The 19,371-nt window shown below is 39.9% G+C and overlaps 2 protein-coding genes across 2 annotated transcripts; one reads left to right on the forward strand and one right to left on the reverse strand.

Annotated features, from left to right (window-relative positions):
- The first annotated feature begins 320 nt into the window (after positions 1 to 320).
- On the forward strand, positions 321 to 2,849 carry LOC102792043 (maternal protein exuperantia-1-like). Its single transcript, XM_006782423.3, has 2 exons — positions 321 to 726; positions 1,647 to 2,849. The coding sequence occupies exons 1-2, from the start codon at positions 654 to 656 to the stop codon at positions 2,294 to 2,296; spliced, it is 723 nt and encodes a 240-aa protein (XP_006782486.2). The 5' UTR covers positions 321 to 653; the 3' UTR covers positions 2,297 to 2,849.
- A 200-nt stretch (positions 2,850 to 3,049) lies between these two features.
- Positions 3,050 to 17,621, reverse strand: mpi (mannose phosphate isomerase). The gene is made up of 8 exons (XM_006782422.3): positions 17,590 to 17,621; positions 16,502 to 16,629; positions 14,247 to 14,447; positions 13,835 to 13,976; positions 13,561 to 13,740; positions 11,916 to 12,089; positions 10,282 to 10,490; positions 3,050 to 7,565 (listed from the first exon to the last, which is right to left on the reverse strand). Exons 1-8 carry the CDS (start codon positions 17,603 to 17,605, stop codon positions 7,347 to 7,349), a joined length of 1,269 nt encoding a protein of 422 aa, XP_006782485.2. The 5' UTR covers positions 17,606 to 17,621; the 3' UTR covers positions 3,050 to 7,346.
- Between the last annotated feature and the right edge of the window lie 1,750 nt (positions 17,622 to 19,371).

The following is a 19,371-nucleotide window of genomic DNA, read 5'->3' on the forward strand; positions in this document are numbered from 1 at the left end:
AGAGTGCTTGATGAGCCCAGTTGTAAGTAAGCTATTAAGACTCGACTGTACACCGTGTTCGTGTTTTCCTCCAAAAACAATAAGTTCCGTTGGAGCAGCCTTTCAACGCCTCTCTCTGTCTCTGCTAGCAAAGTGACCCAGACAACAAAGTAAAGCTAGTTTTCGGCTACGAGCCTTCGAGTATTCAGTAACGGAATACATTTTAGGGCATGTATTCTGTATTCTGTAGTGGAATACATTTTAAAAGTAACCTTCCCAACACTGATGGGTGGCCTCTTTTAGCTCCAAAGAGGAAGAAATAACAAAAAAAAAGTTAAATGGGAAGGTTCTTTATTTCTCGGTTTTCAGTAGCATATTATACCTAAGCGTGCGAGTTTTTTTAGTTGTGTTTTTCATGTATCTTTATTGTATTGTCCAATATGGTCCTTTTTGTCAAGGCCTTTGTTTTGAAACTTTCAAGCTTCCGGTCGGTCACTGCGCAGGTGCTTTAAAACATGGCGGGGAAAGCTTGACAGACTCGGTGTACAGTAGAACTGTGCCGACCAAATGTAATGTTTTATCGCTAAACACTTTAGGCCGATGATGATAGTCGGTTTTGGACTTTATTAGCTAACCTTTCCGTTGCTCTCACTAACGGAAGTTATTTATTCGTGATGCAAAAAACAGAGGAAGCTGAAGGCGCTCAACAGTCGCTGGTTTTCTTTGACCTGGAGACGACTGGACTGGGTACGGTCATACTCTAACTTTGTTTTACGTGAGTTATTATGACCGATAAAACTGTATCATGATGATAATGTTTGTAAACTGCGGTTAAAAGTTGGAAAGACACACGGTTGACCCACTAAGCGCACCGTGCACACATATGTATGGAAGATAAATGGAGCCAAAATATTCAATAGCTCATTTGTTTGTTCTTTTTTTGGTCATTTTTCTTTAAAAGAAAAAAAAAAACTATTAAACTATTAAATAGAATCTCTTCGAATGTAAAATGCAGCCTTGCAATAAATATGCTGTTTATTTATTTTCAATAAATATGCTATTTTTTGCATTTGCAGCTACATGACAAAGAGACAGTGATTTTTTTTTTTTTAATTATTATTAATGAGGTCATTTTCCCAGAAATTCTGAGAAGCTTTCAGCTACAGTCCAAAAAGTGGCAGATCTTGGCGGGAAAATGTGCAGAACAGCATCTCTGAATGCACAACATGTTGAACCTTAAAGGCTACAGCAGCAAAAGACCACTCCTGTGAGCTAAGAACAGCAAATTGAAGCTATAATATAGATTTGGACTGATATTTGATTATTTAAAAATCATATTCCAGTATAATGGCTGAGTTATTTATTCTTTCAAAGACAAAACACAAACAGATGTCCCTCGGGTTTATTATTTGTAGTTATTTTTTTACTCATTTATGCTAAGCCCATGTCTGCTGCAGGAAGCTGCACAGTGGAAGACAAACTGTGCAACATCAACAATTATTAACGTATTTGAGGGTGTTTTTTCTGTTTCTTCTTTATTTATTTTACTTGCATTTACTGGCTCTTAAAATTGCTCTTGTTTCTGCTAAAAAAAACAAACAAACAAAATCTTCAGGTAGTCATTTAAATTTGAAGCACATGAAAGTGTTCATGTTTTATTCCTCTAGATCCAAATTGTGAGATCGTCCAGCTGGCTGCGGTGAGTGGAGGCCACTCGCTGAACCTCTACGTCGTCCCTCGCTGTCGAATGCAGCGTGGAGCTTCCAAGGTGACTGGCTTCAAGGTTCACAGGCAGAGGCTGTACCTGCACCGGCAGCCTGTTCTCACCAACTCCCTCAGAGAGGTGCTCGTCTCCTTTATAGCTTTCCTTCAGATGCTCGGCCGCCCTCTCGTCGTCGGCCACAACATTCGCCGCTTTGATTGTGTGCTTCTGGCTCGCGCGCTAGATGAATTTGGTCTCAGAGCAGAGTTTGAGTCTTTGGTCTCAGGTTACGTTGACACTCTGCCGCTGTCACGTGAGGTGCTGAAGGACTATGGGCTGGAGAGTTTTCGACAGGAGAACTTGGTCAGGGAGCTGCTGGGCGTGAGCTACAAGGCCCATGATGCTCTGGAGGACGTGCGGGCTTTACAGGCACTGTATGATGTTCTTCGGCCCAAGCCGGAAGTGATCTGCAGGCACAGATTTACTCTGGACACCATGGATGACAAAACACCTGTCACAGCTGCCAAAGTGCACTGCAAACTACCAGGACAGCGCCCCCTGTGGGAGCACTTCAAACAGACCGTGACGGTTACGGAGGATCATAACAGAACCTGATACAATTTTAATTTATTATCTGAGACTTAAGAAATTAATATTAAAAGAAAATAAGTAAACATAACGAAAGCCTGTACACTGGATATAAGGAAATAAAGCTTTATTGCACTTTTCTAGAACACAAAGAATTCTCGTTGTAGTTTTTTTTTCTTAATATAAAAATGTCTGTTTGTGGAACTATAAGTGGTCGATCCTTAGGCAGTGTGGGGTAAATTTTAAAATGCCTTACTCATCGTTGACCTAGCAGCTTTACTTTCCTTATTATATTCAGATATTTGCTTACAGTTTTATGACAAAAGAAATTTCATATACTTAATGTTTCAATGTGTTCTATAGAAAGCTATATTTGACATTAATAAGTGTGTTGCATTTCTACTCTGTTTCAGATTGTATACTCTTACATGCTCTTTTCTGCTCACTAGCATGTAAAACATTCCAATCAGAGATGCCTACACCGCCCTTTCCTCTCGCTCCTCAGGGCTGACACTGAGGTGTTCATAAGCGTGTCCTGGGTCTGACCTGCTGCCCGTTCAAATATCCTCAAGAGCATAACAGACACACCCTTCTCTTAAGGCTTTGATCTTTCCAGGGAGGCTGTGCAGAACATCATCAGGTCACCCCAGTCTGGTACACATTTGCCACTCTGTGACATTGTGTTATAACAAACATTTCTATGATATGATATAATAGAAATACTTGCAATACAATACAGTACTGTCACAGGGGGGGCTGTAAAAGTCTGTGTGTATGTTGTTCATGTTCATACTCCAGAGGTAGGAAATAAAAAAACAAGTTCAGACCGTACGGTTAACAGAACCTGGCTTTATTAAACCGTTTTTACATACATGTTCTCTGCAGTACCATGCTACAGCATCACCACATTCAAAAATACTCAACCATGCCCTAACTACAGACATATTCTAGTAAATGTTCCCATAAAAGGTTAAAGAAAACAATGCAAACTGTATTTGAAAGTCATTAGTTTACAGTAAGGAAAAAAGAGCCACAAACTTGAGGTGTCCAGTATTCAAATGAAAACGTGACTTACAGCAAGATCGGCAACAAAAAGGTGCGTGATCATTAAATCAGAAGTTACATTAAATACAGTACTCCACAAAACAAAGATAACATGAAAACATGGCAAACAAGAGATGATTCGTTAACAGTGTTTTGAGCTACAGAAGGATGATTTGAGGTAATCAAGAAAAGAGATCTAAAAATAACTTCACATCCTTCTTAATACTCTTCTTTTTTTAAAAAAACAAAACAAAAAAAACAACAGTAAACAAGTAAAGGTTTACCACATCTGCACTGGGGACAATCAACCTACATCACAAGCGTGATAATAAAGCATTAACAGGGCTTCACTCACTCTGAAAAACGTGTTCAGTGGTAGGTTGGCAGGCTGATAGAGGACCTATCATTGAATATTTGAGTTGAGAGCCTATAAAAACTACTACAAGAAGAAAGTGCACATCATTATTGAGTGAATTCAGATCGACCCTGTAACTAGAACCGGAAAGTTACACAGAAGTTTGCACCATTACCGAAATAATCGACTATTACTACTGCACCAACATGTTGTAAAGTGGTGACCAAAAGAGATTATATTTTAGGAAAAGAAACCTGTTTAGCTATTATAGTAAACATGTAAAACCATTTACTTCATATGTATCGTCACGTGCTGATTAATCGTTACAAACAACAGTCAAAAAATCTGTCTCCAATACAATAAGGTATAAAATTCAATGCAGCATTTTGTTGTACAACTGTACAAAAAGACAAAAAAATCTTTTAAAGGTACTTTTTGTAATTAAACTGCAGCAAATGTTAACTAAAACCTTTATCACCTGGGGGCAGTATTTCACCAGTAAATGCCTTTGTACAAACAATGTTCTAATGGCTTGCCTGGTTAAACAAAGATTATGCTGATGCACCATCTTGTGGTACAAATTGGTATTACACAAAATTGCCGTCCAGCCCTGGTTAAGGTTCTCTTTATATCTCTTCAACAAAAAAATATATCAATGTTTTGGACGTAAAGTCATGCTGATCAATTATTTACATTCTGCTGAAAGCTTCATTTAACTTTAAGAGGTGTTAAAACACTTTTAAAACAGAGGAAATTACAATAAGTACCTTAAAGCAGGTTTAGTTAATTGTTAGTTGACAAAGAAGATGTTTGACTCGGTATGCATTTATGATTCTCGAGGTGTAACAATTCTCCCAAACTACAAGTTTCATGCCTTGGTTTTTTTTGTTTGTTTTTTTGCGTTCACACCAAAGACAAAGTGAAGTATTGCCGTGAGTTATTTGCGTGAATTCATGCACATTGGAAACTGTTGAATGAGGTATTTACAGCTGCTTTCTTTTTTCCCCCCAAGATGCTGCCACAGCGGATGGATCTGAGTTTTTGATTTGGCACAGTTTTATGCCAGATACCCTTCCTAATGCAACACTTCAAGTTACTATGCTACTAACAGCTAACAGGACAATGAGGAGTACAACCAATAGCTGGAAACATGTCAGAGTGATTTCAAAATTTGAAAATGGTGTAAAAATCCATTAGGTTGCATGAGTTCCCTCACTTTTTTTCCGCAAAGTGAAGTTTACCCGTTCAGCTCTATATACCCTCAGACAGTCTCAATACCCGTCCTGTCCGACAGCTTCAGCTGTTGTCCCAAAAACATTTCATTTCCCAAGAAGAAAATGTCCAGTGCAAAGGTTCTTTGATACATCCAGATTAGCACAACGCAAAACGTTCTTGATAATGAGGGCAACAATTCGCAGCAACATCCCCTGTTAGCCAGGAGCAGACAAGTAGAGTATTGAAGACCCAAGACCGCACGACCCAGGAAAAACTGTGTGCTCAACCCCGTAGAAGGAAGAGTGAGGCCACAGATTTATCCCCCATCGCCAAAGGGACGAGACTCAGAGGACCAGATGCAACAGGGAGCTGACCTGGCCAGATGCCAGCCATCCCAGCACAAGCTGAGGACAGGACCCCAGGCCCCAAAATGCCCAAGAACGGCCTGGAATCACACAAAGAAGCAGGTAAGCAACCACAACAAATCATCGACCCGCACTCCCTGGACCATCAAGTACCCACATCCTACTGGAGGCAGCAATGACCAGTGGGTAGCGTCCCATCCTCCATGACAATGTCCCACAGGCCCCAGGCCCAGTCTCTCTCTCACACAAACACACACATGTATGCACAGACTGGCTCCCTCCAAGGTCATATGTGTACACTGACACGTAAGCCGTAATGATGCCATCCAGTCTGACTGTAGTTTCATCAGGAGAGAATTGACAATTTTCCTCTGTCTCGTTAGATAGACTGCAGAGACGTACAAACACTTCACTTCATGTTTTGTGTGAAACATTAAAGGGAATGAATCATTGTCCATACAAATACTGTTCGCACAATGCGTAACCAAAAATCTGAAATCTGTTCTGCCTTTTTGTGTGGCCGAGTGTGGCTAGTGTTAGCATAAACACCAGAAGTACTTTTTCTTTTCAGGTTAACGCCCACATGCCTGCACAGTGCTCTGGTTGTTAGTTTTGTCAGATAAGCCCACATACAAAAGTCGAACATCACGCCCTGTCAGGGAGGGGTACTCCCACCTGTTATGGGTGACTGAACAAACTCTTCAAATCAACAGTTAACTTGCATCTAATTAAAGCACTAATTAAAGTCTGCACTTCTAGTACTTCTGGACTTTATGCATAGTCGAGAAATAGCAGGCGTCCCCGCTTGTTACGTGAACAATCTTTATTACATCTTTCATAAAGTTAGCATGCTTTAACTGCTCTACGTGAATCCCAGAGTACCTGAGCATGGTGGACGTTTGTATCATGGTTTTGGTCTCAGAATTGTTACACCCCTGCATGGTTGCCACATCGTCATGCTTCATGGGACAGAGATGGAAATGGCTCTTCATGCCCGCTTCTTATTTATTTTTATTCATTCATTTTTAATACTCATGAGTTTTCATCACTTTGATGGGATGTTTCCAGACTGTAAAACATGCGCTGGTAACAGAAGCAGTAACACTCAGCAGGCTTAGCTTCATTGTGATTGGTTTGTAGCACTGATATAGTAATCACAGAAGGTGCTCTGGAGAGTGCTACTGCTCTAAAACATGCACAGGCATCTCAGTATCACACTTTGTACTTTTTACTGTTTTTCTTTTACTTTTTTTGCCTAAAATTAAGTTTGAAAGGTGGATATTCTCCAGTTTGAGCTAAAGTTAAAATGACAACACTGATCCTGGGGGAACGCAGTAGCTGGCATATAAAACAGATGTGCTTTGTTGTCCTCAACAGGTTGGTTGTCTGGCTGTTCAAAGCACTGAGTGGTGATGAAGTGAACAAGAGTAAACATCAGCCCCACAAAGCTGTTTAGTTCATTACAGCTAGTGTGTGTCACCTTCATGATTCAGGGTATAAGATAACATGCAGGAAAAAAATTGAGAAATTAACTGTACTTGATGTTTTTTTCCAGTTATCACCAACATTTTTTACATTCCGCCTTCAGCTAATTGAAAACTTTTAATCATATTGGATGTTCTTCACTTGTCCTGGGACAGCAGATGTTCAGATTTCTATTTTTGAGCAAACTAAGGACCTTAAACACCAAAACAGCAACTAAACAGACATATTTTACTTTTTATTCTGCCCTCTTTCCAGCACCTATAAAGAATTTTGGATGTGCAGATCTTCTGTGTTTTATGAGTACTTGCACACACGAAAAGGGTAAGAACCAATTAAATCCATCAGCATTGGATTAAAACTGGAGTTTAAAGCTAGAGAAGAGTGCTGGAGGTGGCGGAGAGGGCACATGTTACATTTTAGGGGTTAAAGGGGAGCAGCAGGTACCGATGAGCGTCAATAAACTGGGTCTAGAGGCTCCTTTAGCTTCTATACTACCTTGTAAAAAGTGCACGAACCATTGAGCTCAGTTAAAACACAAGGACAAACCTCGACACTTCAAATCACAAATACAAACAAACAGGTAGTATGAGCTTTAACGACCACAGACCCACAACTACAGAAGGCAGCAGGCTCGAAAAAGGGTCATTCCCGACTGTGAGGTGATGTGTAGAGAGATGCTCTCGTTGGCCGAGACAAACAGGACGCTGCCCCGCGTCAGTGTGAGGTCGGAGAGAGCGGCAGGCGAGGTTCCCGTGGCTTCACCTTCAATGACCAGGAGGATGCTGGCGCTGTCGACTGGAGCAATATTGTACTGCTTCACTGAGGCTGGGATCTGCAGGATGGAAGGGTGACAATGAGTCGGTATTTAAAACAAACATTACAAAACTAAAGAAAACATTCGAGACTTCCTGTTTAAAGGTGGTGCTTGCAATAGTCCAGTTTGGATGTCGATCAAAGAGTGTGTCGTCAATCCTTAATCAACCAATCAGCATGCGTTGGCGTTTTTTAATTGCTTTAGCCATTACACGCAATTCATTCCTCTCACTGAGGACCCTCTCATGAGCGCCACCTGCTGATTAATAAGATATAAATCCAGTTTTACCAGCAACTGTGGCCTCATGTGCAGATTTCTAAATTTGATGATGTGTACTTTGTGACTTCAGACATTTGTTATACTTCAGTTCAGGTCTAACTGTAGATGTGTATTTTTAACAGTATTAAAATCACAGGTGTTGTAATAACATCAATAATGGTTTATCATTAACTAAAGTTAGGTATGAAAAACCATTTTGCTGAACTGGAATCAAATAAAATCTAGACACATGAAAAAAGTAAAATGACACTGTACACGACATATACACTTACAGACAGTTAACTACACGTGTTAAACTGCTTCTTATCTAATCAGTCACATGTCGGCACCTCATTGTAGATATGGTTAAAAAGACTGATCATCAACGGGGGGAAGAAAGGTGATTTAAGCGATTCCCTATTTTTGCTTTACTGTCTGTAATTGGGATCTAACTTCCTGAAATCAGTGAAGTTTAGAGTCTTCGTTGGTCTTTCTTAAACCTTTCATGCATGAATTATGAAAACCTCAATCAGGACTTTTTTCCTTCATCTTTAGGCATGAAAAGATGAATAAAAATACTTAAGAAAAAATCCTGATTGAGGTTGTCATAATTCATGCATGACAGGGTTAAATAACAATGATTACAATGAAACACGTCATACATCTATAGTCACACTAAGCGACCAGTGGATGGCAGGGTATGGAGTGACACATCAGTGTCCAATGTATTGGTTTATGTGCAAGTATACCATCAACACTGACACAAATACAAGAAAACAGCCTTTGCATAGCTGTTCACTGTAGTGACCACTATGCGTGAAAGGGTTAATTTGGTCAGATTGTTAGAGTCACATAACTGTGACTCAGCTGCCTTCAAAAAGTGTTGTGTTTGTATTGCACGATCAATTTGTAACTCCTTAAATCAAACCCCTAAAACGAATACTGAAACTAGTAAAAACTAAAGTGAAACTAAGCAGTTTTACAAAAACTAAACTCAAATAATAAAAGCCACTTTGGAAAATACATGAAACTCGCGTTTCTTTCAAATTTGTTTTTGCACTCTATCAGTTCAACAAATTACGTGTCAAAGCGTCACAAAGGCAGACTGATGGAAGGAAGGTTTCTATAATATCAACTCCGAGTGAACATGGGTTGAGAGTAAAAGTTTAACTTTTTAAAAACACAAAACACAATATGCCAAATATTACATTTTAAACTAAATTCTAAGGAAAATTAAAAACAAAAAAACAACTGGTTATTATATACACTGATCAGATATAACATTATGACCACCTGCCTAATTTCTGTGTTGGTCCCCGTCTTGCTGGCAAAACAACCCGGACCCATCGAGGCATGAACTCCACTAGACCTCTGAAAATGTGCTGCTGTATCTGTACCAAGATGTTAGCAATATATCCTTTAAGTCCTGTAAGTTGCAAAGGGGGCCTTCATGGATTCTTTTGTCAAGCACATCCCACAGAATGACTGGATTTAGATCTGGGGAATTTGGAGGCCAAGTCAACACCTCAAACTCATTGCTGTGGTCCAACCATTTTTTGCTTTGTGGCAGGGAGCATCATGCTGCTGAAAGAGGCCACAGTCAGCAGAGAATACTGTTTCTATCAAAGGCTGTACACATCAAAGTAACATCCACATGGATGGCAGGACCCAAGGTTTCCCAGCAGAACATTCCCCAAAGTGTCACACTCCACCAGCTTGCCTTCTTCCCATAATGCATCCTGGTGCCAGGTGTTCCCCAGGTAAGCAACTCACGCACACCTGACCATCCACGTGATGTAAAAGAAAATAAAACATGATTCATCAGACCAGACCACTGCTTCCATTGCTCCTTGGTCCACTTCTGATGCAGATCAGCAAGGACACCCTGACTGGTCTGCTGTTATGCAGCCACATACACAACAAACTGTGATGCTCTGTGTATTCTGATGTCTTTCTATGAGAACCAGCTTCAACTTTTTCAGCAGTTTGAGCTACAGTTACTCATCTGTTGGATCAGACCACACGGGCCAGCCTTCACTCCTCACATGCATCAATGAGCCTTAGTTGTCCATGACCCCATCGCTTATTCAGCACTGTTCGTTCTTTGGGCCACTTTTGATAGATACTGACCACTGCAGATGTGGAACAGCCCACAGGAGCTGCAGAGATCTTCTGACCCAGTCATCTAGCCATCACTCCTTGTCAAACTCACTCACATCGTTACATTTCTCAATTTTCCTACTTGAAACACATAAACCTTGAGGACAAAATGTTCACTATCTCCCTAATATATCAAACCCACTAACAGAAGCCTTGATAAAGAGACAATCAGCGTTATTCACTTTAACTAGCAGCGGTCACAGTGTTATGTCTAATTTGTATATAATGTCAATATATCACGTAAAGTTAGTTGGGTTTTTTTCTCAAATGACAAGGTTTTATTTTAAAGATGAGATCAACTATACAATTTTCTAACCTGTATCCTCATGACAGTGAAGTCTGGCACGGGCGGGTTGTATATGGACACACAGGGGTCAGAGGGGTCCTGAAGACACGGGAAGATTTTCGAGGAGGCGGGGGCAGGGCTGTAGTTCAGCATCTCACAGAGCGTGTTAACATCGATGTATTTGGGTGTCAGTCCGGCCCTCACAGTGTTGTCTGAGCAGGCCATGCACTCAATACAGTCTAGATGGGTGCATAAATAGAAAATCAAATATTAAAATCAATTCCTAGAAAATCCTGCAATGTTAAACAGATTCAGATGCTTTCATGTGGGCGAACAGCAGAACAGGGCAATTTTCCAGAGATAAAGATGAGCTGTACACATCATCAACACATCTCATAGCCGGATTGCATTTTATTCTGCTGAGACAGCTGCTAAAAAAGACACTGCGGTAAATCAGTGCTTCACAGACTGCTGAGTTCACAGAGAAGCTCTTGTGTATGCTTCATGTTTCAAAGAAGATGACACCAAAGCTCGACATTTCTGGTAAAAAAAAAAAAAAAAGGCTGGCTCTCAGCATTTTGCAGTTTGCTCCCAGTGGATGAGGCAGTTTTACTAGCTTCCACGTCATTTGCTGAAAATAACTAAATCGATGTATTTAACATCAACTCATCTAAGGAATCAAATAATACACACAGAATTTACTGGAGTTGGCTACTTGGTTATGTTAGTGACACCCAAAACATTATTTATTCTGCCTACTATTTTTACTATGTCCTCCACCCAAGAGACAGACACCATTTACTGTTTACTGTCAGACAAACCCCACTTTTTGTGAAAGTTCATTAGTTGCTGGCAGACCACGTCCTGTCTTGTGTTTCCCTACCTGCAGACTGATTAGTTCACTCCTGTGGCAGTCTTTGATATAATTTAGCTTCCTCTCCAGAGTCTCTTGTCCAGCAGTTGGACAGATTCCAGTTTAAATATCTCTGACTGTACAACAACACGTATTCTGCTCTGTCACAAGCCTTTTAGTATACTTCAGGGTTCTTCAGTGTAAAATAATAAAAATGCACAATCCTCCTTTAAAAACTCCCTGTGTATTAATCTGCAGCTGAACGTAGTTCAATATTTGAGTAGCATTTTCTCAAAACTACAGAGGCCTGCAGTTTTGAGACTTTATGATCTATACTTTAAGATTTGTGGTAGAGATGCAGTGGACGTGACGTTGAGAGTAACAGAAGATGCATAAAAACATTGTTTATTTTTATGTTTGGGATTAAAGACCCAGCGCTTCTATGGCATAATAGCTCATCCAGTTTATTCACCTTCAAAATGTACAGGTTATTGACTGTAAAATGACAAATGTGATCCATTAGGTGATGAGTGTGTTGTAAGCTTGACTAAAATTCTGACCAATACTGTAGAAAAGTGAGTCTTGTGGACAGACAGAAGCCAGTCTTGGCATAGTCAAATTGGTCGTCCAGACAGAAAAGCCTAAGCTGCTAAATAATCCCATACTAGCTCTTAAAAGCCGTATCTGCTGCTCTGTTATGCAGAAGAACTGCAGCGACACTGGAGAGTCCATAGTTTCAGTCAGGCTCACTCAACTGAATCTGGAGCTCTATTGTACTAGAATCTTATAAATGTAAATGCTATCTACTGACCTCCATAAAGGTAAGCGTGAGGCTCATTGGCTCCCAGGAACATGGCCTGGCCTGGATTCAGGACCACATGATTGAGGAAGTAGATTGAGAAGCAGCCAATGTCTCCAGGGTACTGAGAGTGGAGACGGAGCAACAGGTCACCACTGATGCCTGATGTGTCCTTTCCAGCTGCAGCTGCAAGGATCACAAACATCCCGAGGTAGGACTGTGTTAGCAAAACATAAGATCAGACTGAGCTCTTATTTTTCTCTGTGTTTTAAAGTCATTTTTGTATAATTGCAGAATGGTCGACTTTGCTGCCAGATGCTAACACTGCTAGGTGTGAATGCACAGCACCGTTCCCCTGATGTGAACTCACAGCTGGACCCTACCCTTTCACTGTAGCTATTTATTCTAACACAAATACCCTCAAAACATTATTTATACTTCAGCAATTATGTTTTAGTAAATGCTTCAAGTTAGCGGATACCACACTTTTTCAGGTCTTACATACTTTTTCAATTCAGTTCAGTTTATGTAATGCTAAATCAAACGCCTCAAATGCTTGCTCATAGGAGCAAGCATTTGGCAACAGTGGGAAAGAAAAACTCCCCTTTAACAGGAAGAAACCTCCACCAGAATCAGCCATCTGCCACGACTGCCTGAGGGTGTCAAGATTAAAAATATCATCACTAGCTAATGAGAAACCTTCCTATCCAATGCCAGAATCACACAAAGGTTTCTTAGCCTTTATAATTTTAGTAATTACTCCAATCTGACACACAGATTCGATCTTCAACATGTAGGTCCTGGTTAAAATGTGGGCAGAACTATATAGTCTAAGAAGCTTGGAAAGAAAAGCGTCTGGACTTCTTTAAGTTGCTTGAAGACGTTTCACCTCTCATCCGAGAAGCTTCTTCAGTTCTAAGGTCAGATGGTGGAGAGTCCCAGATTTAAACCCAGTGGGAGTATCCCCCCAAAGAGGGACAAAAGGACCCCCTGATGATCCTTTACCAAATCACATGAGTCAAAGTGTGAAAACGGGTGTGGGTCACAATCAGCCAGGGTTTCGGGCGAGCTCATTGTGAAACCTAGCCCCACCCTATCATGTGATTTCCTGAGGTCAGATGGCCCAGGGTCCCTTTTTCCCTCCTTGGGGGATACTCCCACGGGGTTTAAATCTGGGACTCTCCACCATTTTACCCTAGAGCTGAAGAAGCTTCTCGGACGCTTTTCTTTCCAAGCTCCTTAGACTACGATGACATGGATGACTGAGAACCTTCACAGACCCAGAACTACAAACATAACAGTAGATAGCTGTAAGCTGTGTATACAAGAACATACATTTAAAATTGCGCATTAAGAAATTAGTTTTAAAAATTATCTTTGGCTATAAAAACAAATACTGCAAATCAGACTTTGACTCTGCAATTGTCAATGTTTTTTTTCAGTTAATATAGTATAGATCTTTTAAAGAATCTATTATTGTAAATTAATCTCTTTTTAATAAACCGTTTTCAAAATAATTTTTTTTGCCTTCAGTGGCCTTGATACAATTTTTGTGTAATTTACATTAAAACTGCCTCAGAAATGTGTAATAGTTAAACGACACATATCTACACACACATCATGCAACCTGTTGACGATCATTTAAACGAATTCTCACCGTCTTCCGTGACCCTTTTCACCAGCTCGTTGAGGTTCTCTACCACCACCTTCTTCTCCCAATCCATCATCCTGGTGAAGCACCTCTTCAGCGCCTGGCTCGTACGGTCTGCATCTCCCACGCTGGCCCGCAGCTCTTGTGCTGCCCCGTGACCCACCAGAGTGTGGAACTCTGGGACCTCTGACAAATAAACACACGCAGATTAATTTTGTTTTATGACCATTTGAAGCAGAGTACATGTTTTTTGGTTTGACACAAAAAATCCAAAACTCACTTTCAAGAAATTCCAGGATCTCTTCCACTGGTCTGAAGCCACAGAGGCCTTCGAAGCGGGTGAGAGCAATGGCCATCTCAGGTTTGTGGTTGGTGTCTGGGTAGTGCTCCGGAAACTGAGCGTGTAGTCGAGTGGCTAATTCCTGACCAAAACATTATAGAAAAAAAACATGCGTTTTCATACACATACAAAGGAAAAAAGTATGTCCTTGATCCTAAAAAACTTCAAAACACAATGAGTTTAGTATCACTACATGCTATACAAGTAGATTTGAGTAATGCTTTCTCCTGATAAATCATTTGATAAAGCAGCTGACATTTGCCTCCACCAATAAACTTCAGCCAGTTTACAATGATGAGCCAGCTTCAGCAGAACTTGAACTCTGAGCAGGTGTGTGAGTCCGTGTACTCACCTTGTTGGGGTGGGCTTGTATTGACAGAGCCGTGTTGACCGAGAGAACTTTGAAGAGGAAAGGCAGCTGACCCTGGAAGGTGTCTTTCACCTTTGAGCCCAGACATGCAGGGAAGTGGGCGATCCACTGGCCCAGGGTGGTCTGTGCGATCCTGTTGTCCTTAATCTGGGCGTCACCTTTTGGGTGAGCGCCCATCCACAGCTGGAGAAAACAGCACAGCTTTCAGCTGAATAACAGCTCATACTTTATTTACTTTATTTAGAAATATTCCTGTTGGTGTTGCAGCAAGAGGTTCCAAAAGTGGGCACACTTTACATTTCCTAAGTACTAAATCTTAAGTAAATATAATTAAATAAATAATAAAAAACACAGTTTTGTAGCTCTCCTTATTTTCTTTTTATCTGCCTTGAAACTTTCTAAAAGAACCTATGAGAGGCCCCAGATGTCTTGCTGACTGAGAGAAAAGCCTGCGATTATACATGGACCCAATTAATCCAATACTCCAAACCACGGTCATTTATAGTCAGTGAAAAGGAAGGAATCCAAACTATGAGAGTGTAATCTACGGGATCAGAGCGCTATTCCAGTTTGTAAATAAAGGACAAGCTCTATCAAAGTCACGTGTCAGTGAGCAAACAGATGATCCAAAAACTAGACACCTACACTGTACGTCATGATCTTATCAGATTTGACAGCACACTAAGGTTGAATAGTGTTTTTATATTTAATCAGGCTACTTCCAGAGTTTCCATTTGGAATCAATGACGTTTTTATGGAGTCTTTTATTCACAGCATGGTTGTTTAATAGATTGTCTGCTGGGGGAATTTGTTTTCTATTGATTGTTAAGCTGTGCCTAAAACCACTGAATGAAGCACAAACTGTGTGCTGTATGGAATATATCACAGAATCGGTGTGTAATGATTCAGAGATTGAGAAAATCAAATATAGTTGTATTTAATTGTATTTTGATTCTAAATCTTTTTTACACTGGTTCTAGAACACAAAACACACCGAGAATACTTGTTCAACCAGTACATATAATTTCACTTTGATCCGTGACTAACTGAATTGGTTTCCACATCTTGTATCAATCAAGTTTAAATGGACTCTAATGTGTAAATAACTGGAATTAAAATGATTATTTTTACTGCTAAAAATAATCATTGTAGAAAGTTATTAATCTGGTTATAGATTAATAACTTTCTACAGCATATCTTGCAATCTTGCATACTTATATAGTATATTTATATGTTCTTGGTTCTCAGTGAGAACCATTTGATAACATCTCTGCAGTAGGTGACTCAGATAGGGATCATTTTCTGTGAAAAAAAAAAAGTCATACAACCTGTGAAATGCCCCCTTTAGATTGGTCAGGTGGTGCCAAGACCACCCCTTTTATGCAAACGGGCAGGGGAATGCCTGGGATAATTTAGCCAGTTAACTAGTTTTGCGTGAATGTTTATTCATATTAGAGGCCCAGGTCTGAAACGTAAAGCCTTAGGTACCTTAAATCTCCGTTATTTTTACTAGCCACCAGGGGGCAATGACTGTGACTATAACAGGAAGTCTGTGGGAAAAAAGCAACAGCTGTGGGAAGAGTTGTGGTGACAAGTCCCTTAAAAAGAACAAAACAAAATAAAACACCAAAAGTCAGTTAAACAAAAAGACATGTCACATAATGTGTTGATCAAATCCATCCTTCTGAAAATGTGTACAACCAAGGGATGTGGTCCACAGTACGTAAAAATATCAGCACTATCGTAACCTGAACTAATGACCTTTATGCCAAACACTGCAAAGCTGTCGTGGCTAAAGGCATGCACAGCACCGAGCCTGTGCCAAGACAGCCTAGGACACGACTGCATTTAAAACCAAAATGATTACCTTATTTTTGCTTGGCTGAGGAGTTGTGTATCATTAACCGTAACATAAGACTACAGAGCTAAATTCAAATGTTAAAGATCCCTCATTGCTGACAGTAAGTGTAAACAAGCTCGAGCAACTCAAGCGTAGCTATCTCAAGAAATGGTAGTCCTACAATTCTATTCAAATCTATTCCAGAAAACCAGAGTGAAAACCAAGTTTCCAGCTCTGTTCCAGCATAGTGGTTTCATGTTTTCAGAAAACCTGAAAAAATTAAGTTTCCTTAACTTTTAAGAATGAATCACATGCATGCTTGTACATTTTCAATACTGAGTGATAAATGTTCACTACCCTCCCTCCAACAGGTACCCCAAATATCTCTGGGCCTTACCTCTGCATAAGGTTTATCAGCCTCTACGACAGCAAGTGCATCTCCGCCAATCACCAGCTTGGCCACCTCGCTGTCCAGTCCAACCTTGCCCCATGCATAATTTTGCACAGCACAGGTCAGGGGAAACACTGAGGAGGAAATATTTAATGTGCAATAAGTGTATAAATATTACAAAAAACAAAACAAAAACATACAGTGAGTTACAAAACTCTAGTATGAGCCTCTTTAATGTTCTACTGACAGGTGCGTATGCACACAGCAGCCAGTTTATCAGCAGCAGAACTGAGACAATAACACATTAGGTTTCCATCTTCACACACAGTGAGACCCATGTCGAGTTTTTAATGGTGATAGCTGTACAGCTCTAAGATCATTCAAACAACAAGCCATCTTTAAATATCATCAGAAGCTCATGGTAATAATTGTTTTTTGTGCCCATGATCCAGTAATCCTTTATAATGCAATACCAATCATCAGAAAAAACCTGCGTTAAAGTAATCTATAAGAATATTAAAATGCATTAGATTTATGTAGGTACAGGAAAATTGTGTGATTTAAAAAATATATCATTACCTCTCTTTCTGTCTTATCACAGTTTGAACTATAATAAACAAGTTTCTGGATTCACTGGATTTCTAATAACTACCTGCTTCGCTAAACTAGTAAGACAAGCGGAACGGGTCGCTGGGGGTACATTTTTAATCAGAACACCGGGCAGCTGACGGTGCAGCCTTCACAGGACAGAAACACACAGTAAGCAGCTTTACGTTTGGCAGACTCTGTTTGCCGGTTTCAGACAAATGTAGCTGAAAGTAAAGGTTTTATATGCGGTGGGGAAAAATACTAAAGTCCATCTTTGTGGCTGAGGTGCTAACAGCACAGTGAAAAGGACAGTGAGCCACACGTAAAGCAATCAAAACGCCGGCTGAAACAATGAGGTGGTTTTTCGGGTAACGCCGAGCCTCCCGTCATATTACCGAGCAGCACCGGACATCACGCAGCGTAAACAAACATCTGCTGTTAGCTAGCTGAGTATGTATCCGTGAAAGAGATAATTTCAGACAGTTTAAAAGGAGTAAATCTCTCACCTCTCACTTCCTCCATGTCTGCGACGTCGACTGACGGCTGCTGGTGACGTCACGACGGACGTGGCAGATGTTGTTTTTTTTTTTTATTATTTGAATAATTCAACTGAATAATTTCAGCTTTTTACCTACAGAGATAATTGCTTGGAAAAGAACAAAGCAAAAAATTAAAACTAAACGCTACAGATTGTTTGTTTGTTTTAATATTTATTCGACCATAACAGGCCACAAGGTATTCTGGACATATCCTACGAGGACATCCGACAGTTAGGACCAACCCAAAATGGAAAGAAAATAAAACAACAAGAACAATATATATATATATATATATATATATATATATATATATAGAGAGAGAGAGAGAGAGAGAGAGAGAGAGAGAGAGATAGATATATAGATATATAGATATAGATATATATATATAGATAGATAGATAGATGTGTTTGTGTGTGAGTGTGTGTGTTCTTTTTATAATAAGTAAAAAGAGGTATGGAGTTTTTTATGCATTAAAACTTTTCATACATATGAGATTTTTACAGAAATCTTTTCTTATATATATTTTTTTCTATAAATACATTACACATTTTTCAGAAAATTTTATGAGCCAGCTATGAAACGAACTACGAGTGGAAATGTGATTGGTCCAAATGACATACCTGTGGAGGTATGGAGATGTTGTCTTACTGACCAGATTGGTTGACACAATCTTGGAGAATGAGAGGATGCCTGAAGAAAGGAGGTGAAGTGCACTGATATGAATTTTCAAGCACAAGGGTGATGTGCAAACTGTAACTACAGAGGGATGCAAAAAAAAAGAGGAAGACCTCAGAGAAGATTCATGGGTTTAGCAAAGGAAGAAATGCAGAGGCATCCACAGGATTCACAAATAGTTTATTAATACTTTATTATTATTATTATTATTATTATTGTTGTTGTTGTTGTTTTTATCATTATTATTATTAGTTTAGTAATCAGTTTGTTGGGTAAATAAGATTGTGGGGGGTTTTAATAACAAAAACTCAAATAACATCAATAAAACAATATAAGCCATGGACTCATATCAACATCATTATGCTCGATGCAATGCTCAGGATTTTCTCCAAGTCTGTTGTGGCCAGAGTTATCCTCTACACTGTTGCATGCTGGGGCAGCAGGCTGAGGGCTGCTGATGCCAACAGACTCAATACACCGATCTGCAAGGCCAGCAATGTTGTGGGGATGGAGCTGGACTCTCTTAAGGTGGTGACGGAGGGGCAAATGTTGTCCAAGATAAAGACAATGTTGGATAATTCCTCCCACCCACTCCATGACATGCTGGCTAGCCACAGGAGCACGTTCAGTGAGAGACTGAGATTACCAAAAACCACCACTGAACAACACAGGAAATCATTCCTGCCTGTGGCCATCTCCCTGTACAACTCATCCACCTAACACACTGTATACTGCAATAGCTACACCCTTTTTGCACATGCTCTTCTTTCTTATTCAGATATTTAGTCGTAAGTGACTTATATGTATGTATATATTGTATATATTGTGCTATTTCTTACTTCTTGTTTTGTCTATTTTTGTCACTGTTTGTACTGGAGCACTGTAACCAACATAATTTTCCCTAGGGATCAATGAAGTATTCTGATTCTGATTAACAATTGCACAATATAGTGAAGTAAGATAGAAACAAGGTTAACATGTAGGTAAAGAAAATAAATAATAATAATAAAAATGATAAGAAATAACAACTGGAATTTGTTTTTAATCTCAAACGGCGCCGAGAGGGGTTGCAGG

This window comes from Neolamprologus brichardi, chromosome 7, assembly GCF_056152115.1.
Source record: "Neolamprologus brichardi isolate AB-2024 chromosome 7, ASM5615211v1, whole genome shotgun sequence".
Classification (NCBI taxonomy): domain Eukaryota; kingdom Metazoa; phylum Chordata; class Actinopteri; order Cichliformes; family Cichlidae; genus Neolamprologus; species Neolamprologus brichardi.

Excerpts from the sequence above, each read along its gene's own strand:
- mpi (XM_006782422.3), bottom strand. Across the intron at positions 12,090-13,560 it reads GAAAAGGGTCACGGAAGACG|CTGCAGCTGGAAAGGACACA; the intron begins GTGAGAATTCGT and ends TGATCCTTGCAG. Across the intron at positions 10,491-11,915 it reads TCACGCTTACCTTTATGGAG|ACTGTATTGAGTGCATGGCC; the intron begins GTCAGTAGATAG and ends GCACCCATCTAG.
- LOC102792043 (XM_006782423.3), top strand. The coding sequence starts at position 654 with ATGCAAAAAACAGAGGAAGCTGAAGGCGCTCAACAGTCGCTGGTTTTC. Across the intron at positions 727-1,646 it reads CCTGGAGACGACTGGACTGG|ATCCAAATTGTGAGATCGTC; the intron begins GTACGGTCATAC and ends TTATTCCTCTAG.